We start from the raw sequence: 10638 nt of genomic DNA, 5'->3' as shown, positions 1-10638 counted from the left end.
TCGATGTGATCTAGACGCTTGGTTTTATAGAAACAGACTCTTGGATCATCCAATCATGATGTATAAGAAGGATCTTTTAAGGGTTGAAAATTAGCGGCTTATAATTTTCATAAATATTCAAGAATAAAAAATCATATTTGTTAATCCGATTAAGATGATCCAACCGTCTATTTCTAGCAAATGGACCACGTCGAATACATCTATAGGGTTAGATTTGTAAAAAAACCTATAAAAATCTTTATTCATACCAGCAAACATATTTGGTTGGTAAACATATTTCAGTTTCCCTATATATATATATATATATATATATATATATAAACAACAACAACAACTACGCCTTCATCCCAAAACAATTGGGGTCGGCGATATGAACCCAAAAAGAGAATCATTCTGGGTCTTCCACATGAATCCTTCTCCTCCAATCATTTCTATCCAATGTCATGTCCTCGGTGAGGTTCAAAGCATTCATATACATTAATATATATATATATATATATATATATATATATATATATATATATATATATATATATATATAAATGTATGGTTGTGTGAGATGGGCTTATTTACTTGTCAAAGTCAGTATAGAGTAGATCTGGTTATGTGCCAAATCACGAGCATTGGTGTTATGAGATCGTCATTATCAATTCCTTTCACCACTGTTTTTCATTTGCACAAGCAAAGCTTATGTTTACAAGGGCTCCATCAGCTTAAAGACTTCAAGTTGAAGGCAAGAGTTCAGTACTTGGTTCCTTACTACAAGACCAAAGCAGCAGGTTGTGGCTTCAAAGTTCCATGCTGGCAACTGTGGTGACTCTAACTTTGAGTTAGGCTCGAGTGCAATATGATTGCACACTTTTAGTGTGCTGCTGCACCGGATTACCCTCCATCTTTGGGATACAACCTATCAGCTATGGGCTCAACAGCAGATGGTGGGTTATCAGGTGCAGCAGCACACTAGCGTATATTTCTCAGATGTATCATCTCCAATACAAAAAACAGGCAACATTAGCATTTTTGTTTTGTTCACGAAGGGATCTACAACCCCATCAACAACTCCTTGCATTGCACATTGATATATATATCAATGTGAGTCTTTATTATACACATCTGCAGAAGACAAAAATCAATTAAAATGAAATAAAAACAGAAGGGGAAATATTAAATGTAACACCTGAGAATTTAGATAATTTTTGAAAAATAAAAGATAATTTGTTTTTTGTATAGATTTGGATTAGTTAAAGAACATGGTATAATGGAGGTACATATGATCCTTTATCAGATCCATCCTTGTATAATAGATGGCCCAAAGAGTAATTATCTTTATTAGGTCTTATAGAGTTGACTCTTACTAATTTCCTTTATTGGTGAACTAAAATGCTCATGTACTGTTGATTCAAGTTTTCATTTTAGTTATACTTTGTTCTTATTACAGATTATGTCATGAGTTGAGTTACTGTACTCTCAATGGTTAGTTTTTCTAATTTGGGTCGTGATGACACGAGTAGAATTTAGGCTTGGCTTCCCAACGGTTAGTTTTTGTGTAGTTAACATGTACTCTTGCTTTGGCTCTTGTGTGTGTTTGAGAGTTTTTCTTGTGCGCTTAAAAGACTTGCTTTTTGTGTTTAGATAAATCGAGACGCCATCCTGGGAGCCTTTGCTTTTAAGCCCATGACAGAAACAGTCCATTACAACACCATCCATTAGAAAGAGAATTTACTACAATGAGCAAATATCACATTTCTCTTTTTATGGACAAGTGCACATCTATAAACTGTTCTTGAAAACTCTAAACTAAGCCACCTACTTCAACGCTAGGTTATTGAACACTTGGGCACTCATGTACACCACCACCAATTTCTTTAGCTAATTCCTCATTTGCGGAACGAGTTTCCATAATAGACAGGGTCACAGGGCACACCCATAGGAATGGGACCTCACCCACCTCTCTAGCAGCCTAGGTCACCTTCCACTACGCCAAACCCCTTTGGGGTAGACCAAGTGAATGCATGTGAGATCATAACCAGTGCCGAATAGGATTAAGAATTATAAAAATATATATTAAAAAGTTTTAGAATGTCAATCTTGTTATATTATTCAAAAAAAGGTGAAATTTTTAAAAAGCCACAATTTGATCAGTATTTTATCATCATCTCAATATATCACAACAAAATCTCAATACTTTTGCTCACAATGGTCCTGCCTTAGGGGCGACTGTGGTTTATCAAGGGTTTTACCAACTAAAAGCCTGCTAATGTGCGGTCGATGATAAGAGGATTTACTCCGTCTAACCAAAAAAGAAATCACAATATATTCTGATGATATTTGTGATTAAAAGGAAAATCAGAACCTACAATACTATGATTCAAGTGCTTTCAGACAGGATTTATCACTACTTTAGCAACTTCAGCAGCTCGGTCAGTTACCAGAAATTATAAAATCATGAACCATCTCCAGCCTAATACAAATATCAATACTAAAACAAGAAGATTTCTAAGAAAAACCTGGCACTTTTCAACCAAGTCTTACAGCTAAACATACTACATTTTATATAATACGACCTCACAATCCCTATAATTATCAGAGCATGCTCCCTGTTACATTCCATAAGATGCTTCCATGTCAAACAACAACCAGATCTCATTCACTCTGTGATCAAACTCAAAGGGGGAGTTGTACTGAGCCACAGTGTAAATTGTTTTTGTTTCCGCACTTTTCTGGCTCTTTGCAATGGCTTCCGACCAGCTGGACCCGGCGATGCTAGCCTGCAATGCTGCTGCTTCTTCACCAATGTTGTAATCGGTCACGAAGCCACTGAATTGCCGGAGGGCGGCATAACGGACACCCCACCTTTGAACATGGAGAATATCTGCAGGCGGCGGGTCAGCCTGGTTTTTCACCGGAACATAGAAACTCACTGTGAAAGATGATGCACAAAATGGTCCATCGCTTGGTGAAACCTCTGTGATCACTGGAGCAGTCATCTCTATCTTCTCACCATACTTGTTCTTCCCTTGTATGTAATCAAACAGCCTTCACAGAAGTAATCAAGATTATTATATTATTATTAAGATCAATCTATTTATTAAGATACACTAACACCCCATTCTAACTGTCAAATTAATTAAGCAATACTATGCGACATGATTTCTTGACTCAGCCTCAGGTTTGGAAGATGGTCGAATCTCCATATACAGCGCAGTGTATGGTTTTCTCTTAAAATTAGTTCTGCACTTTTATTAATTTTGATGCAAGGCTTTTTCATAAAATTAGTCTTATATTTTTATTAATTTCAAAGTTCCCTTCAATCTGAATAAATGATGGAGGTTCGATGCTTGGCTACTGTATCACTATATTATTATGTGTCTGTAATTTATCAATTTCCCCCCTACCATATGGTATTAAAGAATATTCCCTATAAAAATTCCACAAGTGGTAGTAGTCTACCAAATTGGATTTCGGCAGAGGGATATGGTTAAGAGGGGATCCAGTGATCGGACCGAGTACTTTGCAAGGTACTCGGACTTTTTGAAGAAGTGGGGGAGGTCTGGGACCTCCCTTTTAAAGGATTGGGGCGGTGTGGGATGTGGCAGTCAGTGACTGGGCAGAGTACCTTTGCAGCCGATTACTGAATCTGCTCCGGATATGGTCCCATTCATGTAGTCCTCAAAATCATCCTACCCAGGGGCGTAGCTAGGATTCATGTGAGGGGGGGGCAAACAGGGGTGTAGCAAAAAAAAAAATATTTGTGCGATAGTCGGGGGTTCGTGGGCAGCGCCCCCGAAATTTTTTTTTTAGATAAAATAAAAAATGGCTACAATTATTAATAAAAATCTATTTCATATGGACAAATCAAACTATTTGCTGCAGTCAGGGCTGGGCTAGGACTGGGATGGGCTACAAAAATGGATACAAATCTATTTCATATGGAATCAGGGCTGTGCTAGGACTGGGCTTTTAAATTTTTTTTTTTTTTAACTGTTTGGGGAGGCAGGACTGGGCTACAGCCCAGTCCTGCCCCCCCCTAGCTACGCCCCTGATCCTACCCAATGTTGTCAGTATCTGTGATCGTATAGGCAGAAAATCGATACGACTTCACCCCTGAATCGTTTTTTTTTAATAATATAAAAATACTTAAAAATTGTTTTATAAATATTATTTGAATAGCTTTAACACATGTCACGTTCTGATTGACAAGCAATAATTTTTATTTATTTTTTTGACCGAATTCAGAACGATTCACTTGAGTATCGGTATTGGCCAATTCACCTGAATAATTGGCCAAAACGATAGAGGGCCACGGATGCTAACAACATTGGTCCCACCACCAAAGAAAAGAAAGAAAAAAGAAAAACGAAGCAACAAGAAGCCAGAGAACAGCATCACTTCATTCCATGGACCAAGTTGTGAACTGGATCTATTCTTGATTTGGAATCACTATCATTAGCACACCTGTTCTCTCCCCTCTCCATACATTGAAAACAAGCACGCACACACAACAACAACAACAACTACGCCTTCATCCCAAAACAATTGGGGTCAGTGATATGAACCAAAAAAGAAATTCATTTTGGGTCTTCCACATGAATCCTTTTCCTCCAATCATTTCTATCCAACGCCATGTCCTTGGTGAGGTTCAAAGCATTCATATCCTTTCCTATCATCTCCATCCAAGTCTTCCTAGGCCTACCCCGACCTCTTTTAACTAATATATTTTCCCATTTCTCCAACCTTCTAACTGGAGCATCATTAGGCCTTCGCCGAATATGTCCAAACCACCGTAAACGATTCTCTCGCATCTTATTTTCAATGGGTGCAACACCTACCTTCTTACGTATCTCTTCGTTCCGAATCTTATCTTTTATTGTATTTCCACACATCCATCTAAGCATCCGCATCTCAGCTACACTCATTTTTTGAATATGATGTCTCTTGGCAGCCCAACATTCCGTACCATATAGTAAAGCGGGTCTAATAGTCGTCCTATAAAACTTTCCCTTCAACCGCAATGGCATTCTACGATCGCACAGCACTCCAGTAGCACTTTTCCATTTCATCCACCCAACCTTTATCCTATGATTTACATCTCCATCAATTTCTCCATACTTTTGAATGATGGATCCCAAATATTTGAAATAATCATTCACCGGTATATCTTGCTCACCAAGCTTCACTACACTCCCATCACTACTTCGTTGCTTACTAAACCGACATTCCATATATTCAGTCTTACTCTTACTCAACTTAAAACCTCTAGCTTCCAATGTCTGTCTCCATAATTCTAACTTAGCATTAACCCCAGCTCTAGACTCATCAATCAAAACAATATCATCAGCAAACAACATACACCGCGGTACATTTTCTTGAATTGATCTCGTAAGCTCATCCATCACTATCGCAAATAGGAAAGGGCTTAAAGCAGATCCTTGATGTAACCCAACCGTTATCGGAAAATTGGTTGTCACCCCTCCACAAGTGCGGACATTGGTTACTACTCCTTCATACATATCTTTAATTATACTAATGTACTTGAGAGAAACACCTTTCTTCATCATTGTCCACCAGAGAACGTCCCTAGGTACTCTATCGTATGCCTTCTCTAAATCAATAAAAACCATATGCAAATCTTTGTTCCTCTCTCTATATCTTTCAATAAGTTGTCTAAGAAGATGTATAGCTTCCATAGTTGATCTTCCAGGCATAAAACCAAATTGATTCTCCGATATCATGACAACCTTCCTCAACCTAGACTCAATCACCCTCTCCCAAAGTTTCATAGTATGACTCATGAGTTTTATACCACGATAGTTTGTGCAATCTTGTATATCACCCTTATTCTTATATAAAGGCACCAAAGTACTCTTCCTCCACTCATTAGGCATCTTATTTGTTCGCCAAATCAAGTTAAAAAGATTTGTCAACCATTCTAAACCTTTCTCTCCCAAGCATTTCCAAGCCTCGATAGGTATACCATCTGGGCCAACTGCCCTTCTTGATTTCATTTTCTTCAAAGCCTCTGCAATTTCTTTCTTTTGAATCTTGCGCATGAAGTCACGATTTATCTCATGAAAAGGAATGGAGAAGTCTCCAAGATCTTGAGCATGACTATCATTAAATAGCTTATCAAAATAATCTTTCCATCTCTCCTTAATCTCCTCATCTTTGACTAAAACCCTTTGCGTTTCATCTTTGATACATCTAACCATACCCAAATCCTTCGATTTCCTATCTCTCATCTTTGCAAGCCTATAAATATCCTTCTCGCCTTCTTTGGTATCCAACTTGTCATAAACCTCCTTATATACCTTAGCCCTCGCGTTTCGAACAACTTTTTTAGCTTCCTTCTTTGCTATCATATACTTCTCCAAATTCTCACTATCACGACTCTTACTTAGATTTCTATAACACTCTCTTTTAACCTTAATAGCTAATTTGACATCCTCGTTCCACCATGATGTATCCTTACCTAGTGGTGCACCGCCTTTAGACTCACCCAATACCTCCTTAGCTACTTTTCTCATACCACCCGCTATCTTATTCCACATTGATTCTGAATCCTCCTCGAGACACCAATCAACTTCCTTAACTACCTGCTCTACAAACATTCCTTGTTTAGCTCCTTTCAGTGCCCACCACTTAATTCTAGGATCTATCCTATGTCTATCCCTTTTGCGGCATTGTCTAATTCTAAGATCTAAAATTAAGACTCTATGTTGTGTAGCTACACTTTCTCCTGGTATAACCTTACAATCGATGCAACAACCCCTATCTCTCTTTCTAAGTAGGAAAAAATCTATCTGACTCGTATTAACCCCACTCTTAAATGTTACTAGGTGAGACACCCTCTTCCTAAACCAAGTGTTTGCTAAGCACGCACACACATGCAACTTTAAAAATTGTAGTCCCGCATTTGACCTAAATTTCACCACTCAAAAAATTGTGTTTTTATGTCAAGAAAACACAATCCAAGGTGCAATTCCTACCAAATTGACTACGCTGAATACATCTGTAAGGTCCTATTGGGTTGATACATCCCATAATTTCGAGCTAGACAAGAAAAATGCTATTGGATCATGTTTGTTCAATAAAAAAATATGACAAGAAAAGTCCCAGCCATTGATTTCAAGCCCTAAAGAAACTTTTTATATGTCATAATTGGATGATGTAGGAGCTGATCAGTACAAAATCTAGCATGTAGAACACATTCCTACTGTCAGATTTTCAAAAAATTAGAAAGTGAAAAAAATCTTAGTTCTTGTAGCCATGTTTAGCGTGTTGTATTTATTATTTACGTGTTAAAGTTGGCACCAACATAATGTTTTTTTTTTTTACCATTTTTATACCACCCTTATCTTCATGCATTGTGAGCCATTGATTTTTCACTCTCAAAAAATGAAACCTCATAGTGTATTAGACATGATAAAGCGTCTTAAAAATAGAACAGTAACTAAACAGGCTAAATACATTTGCACCGTTGGATCTCACATTGATAACTAAATCCACAAGAATGCATACCACCATACGATATGATCACAATATCACGGTAGAGAACAATCCTATATATATATATATATATATATATATATATATATATGTCCCATCCGTACGGCCACAGTAATTAATGTAGGAATCACTTGGATGGTATTTGCGAAGCGATGTGGCCGTTGAAAATTTAAAGGCTATATAACTTATAAAAAGATTATGCTAAACACCTCATCTACAAAAAATAGCATACACAAAGCAAAATTTAAATGCAACTAAATGCCTTTGAAATGTTATGTCGATTTTAAAAATGTTTATAAAGAGATAAACTTTTTGTCAAGACTACCCCTGCTTTTGTTTGTCCAGCAATTAGGACATCCAAATCAAAGAGTACTTAACCCGGAAAAACCAACACATATCAACCATGACAACATAGAAAACAATAAGCACATCAAGGGGTACATTCGTCATTAGCAGTAAACAGTAACTACTTAGTCTTGGAAATCTCTAGAGGCACCCAATATCAGGAAAAAAGGAACAAAGACTTTATTAAAACTCAAAAGTAAATAAAAACAAATAAATAACATTAGCCAAAAACCAGAGAGAGAGAGAGGCTTACTGGAAGAACCCTTTTCTGGTGGCGTTGACGAAGGAGATGTCATCGATGGGCGAGGTGGTAATCCAAACAGGGGAATTGTAACGCCGGATCTCGAACCCGTTCCCCTCGTGGACCAGCTCGTAGTTCGGGCACTCTATTCGTTCGCACGAGGGCGGTATAGACCCTGATTTCCTCTTCTTCCAAACGGGATCCCGAGAGGATGAAGAGTGGGTGCAGACAGTGAGGAGGACGAGGACGACGAAGGGCAGAATGGGAAGACGAAAAGCGGACGCCATGAGAGAAACGGATGGCTCAGAAGAAAGGGAAAGTGAGGATAACGAAGGAGAGAGATAGGGGACGGAGATATAATCATATAAGATTGGGTGGAAGGGGGAAATGACCAAAATACCACTTCATTGTATGGCTGCAAACGGTTTCGGATGCGGTCCGGGTCCTGTAAGGTCAGAATCTGAACTCGAATCGGAATTTCGTGCAGTCCATCAGAATTCCAGTCTGAATTCATATAAAATTTGATTATATAGGATTGAATCCGGGTCCGAAATGTTTATGGTGCCATTGGATCCGGTAGGAGAGGACCAAGGGTCCAAGGTCAAGGTTAGTGGATGGGCTTGACCCGGCCATTGATGGGTTAGGCCTGGTCAAGCCCGACCCGTTTACCAACTGGGTCGGGCCTAGGCCCGGTTCGGGTTGGGCCCAGGTCTAACATAAAACCCACGGCCTGCCAGTTAGGCCCATGACCCTAATTCGAACCCGGTCGGTCCGGGTTGTAAGTCATAGTATATTCAAAATATACTATGACTTACAACCCGCGTGTAGCCCATTCTGTCCAAACCCGATCCGAGATCATGTTGGTTCGGGTTGTGCCTTCTTCCAAAAGCTAAGCCCAGGCTCGACCCACTCAGGCCTGGCCACTGACCGCCAGCCTGTTGTCCAGCCCTATGTAAGATATGCAAACAGATTGGATTAAATCCAAATCTGAACATGGATCCAACATGAAACACCAACCCAAATATGAAATTGATCCGGGTGTAAATATGAATCTGATTTGAATAGAATTTTGGATCTTATTTTTGTGATCCGAATGTGAAAATAAAGTGTTGGATTCAGATCAAAGGTCTGACCAAATCTGATCCATTTGCATCCGTACTTCATTGGCCAATTGGATTGAAAATAACAATGTGAACGGGTTGGATAAAGTTAGACGCACCTAGTCCGAAGGAGAAATCCCTTATCCTTATCCAAATTAGAAGTGCGTTTAAATGTAATTGATGTTGGATCTCATCAGATTTAGAGTTGGATTCGGATTCAAATTCAAATGAATATGATTGTTAATCGGGTGCCACTTTCTTTATCGAAACAAAACGATTCGTGTTTGATCAGATATTCAACCCAAACACGAACTAAGCATAGTTTACCACATATTTTTTCAATTGTCATAATTCATCAAGAATGCAGAGGCTGGGATGTTCGGGAAATCCCAGTATGCGTCTTAAACAGGATATTCCCAGAAGTTAGGCTATCAACTGACATCTCGGAGACGGCTACCCAGATGAAAAGCTCCTTCGCCTTCACACCGGTCACCTTCTTCATCCACTATGGCTCGATGAACACCGTGACTTCTGCCGCGAAAGAGACACTCCAGCCAATCTGCACCTTCTTCTTCTTCTTCTTCTTGAGCCATATGAACCCCTGAGACCGAGCGAGCCCAATCTCAACTATATTGTCGAGAGCAGGGGCGTAGCTAGGATTCATGTGAGAAGGGGGGGGGGGGCAAACAGGGGTGTAGCAAAAAAATTTGGTGTGATAGTTGGGGGTTCGGGGGCAGCGCCCCCAAATATTTTTTTTTTAGATAAATAAAAAATGGCTACAATTATTCAAACTATCTGCTGCAGTCTTTCTCAACCTCAATGGAAAGTTCTTAAACATTATTTAATGGCAATATATAACATTAGTGCGATAATTTGAAGTTCATAACAATGCATAAATTTTATTTATGACAAAATAAATCAAAATACAAAAGTACCAACTAAAATAGACCCCGACGGTTACCCGCAGCATAAAATTCATCTATAAGAGAATCTATAACTAAAGTCATAGTATATTCTCGTTTGATGTACAATGTCATACAGTCAACGAGAAAACCGTCATCCATTTTGTTACGAATTTCCGTCTTCACATGCTTCATCATTGAAAATGCTCATTTTGTAGTTGCCGTAGAAATTGGTAATATCAATACAAGACGAAATAATCTAGTTAGCATGACATAACTTTCTGACCTTCCACTTGCAACCAACTTTTGATACAAATCAGGTAGAGTAGGTAGTTCAAATCGATGATAAAAAACCACATCAATCTGATAATGATGTAACTCTGCTTTCAAGTAAAATATATCTTATGGTGAAAAATCTTGAGGATAGAACTTCTCTGCAAGATTGCAAATATCAGCTATATTAAAGGATTCAAATGAGTTTCTAGGATCCAATATCGCTCTGAGAGAAAGAAGTTTGACTGATGTGTTATTAAATCTAGTATTT

The 10638-nt window shown here is 38.5% G+C and overlaps 1 protein-coding gene across 1 annotated transcript; it reads right to left on the bottom strand.

Annotated features, from left to right (window-relative positions):
- Positions 1-2430: 2430 nt before the first annotated feature.
- Positions 2431-8448, bottom strand: LOC149827083 (uncharacterized). The gene is made up of 2 exons (XM_090019156.1): positions 8105-8448; positions 2431-3036 (listed from the first exon to the last, which is right to left on the bottom strand). The coding sequence occupies exons 1-2, from the start codon at positions 8377-8379 to the stop codon at positions 2601-2603; spliced, it is 711 nt and encodes a 236-aa protein (XP_089875282.1). The 5' UTR covers positions 8380-8448; the 3' UTR covers positions 2431-2600.
- Between the last annotated feature and the right edge of the window lie 2190 nt (positions 8449-10638).

This window comes from Nuphar pumila, chromosome 10 (genome assembly GCF_984573655.1).
Source record: "Nuphar pumila chromosome 10, dmNupPumi1.hap1.1, whole genome shotgun sequence".
Lineage (NCBI taxonomy): Eukaryota > Viridiplantae > Streptophyta > Magnoliopsida > Nymphaeales > Nymphaeaceae > Nuphar > Nuphar pumila.
Note: the sequence above shows the minus strand (reverse complement) of the source record. Positions and strands in the feature narration are given on the sequence as shown.

Bases quoted from the DNA above. Each gene is read 5' to 3' on its own strand.
- LOC149827083 (XM_090019156.1), bottom strand. From the start codon at position 8,379: ATGGCGTCCGCTTTTCGTCTTCCCATTCTGCCCTTCGTCGTCCTCGTC. The intron at 3,037-8,104 runs GTAAGCCTCTCT...ACTTCTGTGAAG, and splicing joins ACCAGAAAAGGGTTCTTCCA to GCTGTTTGATTACATACAAG.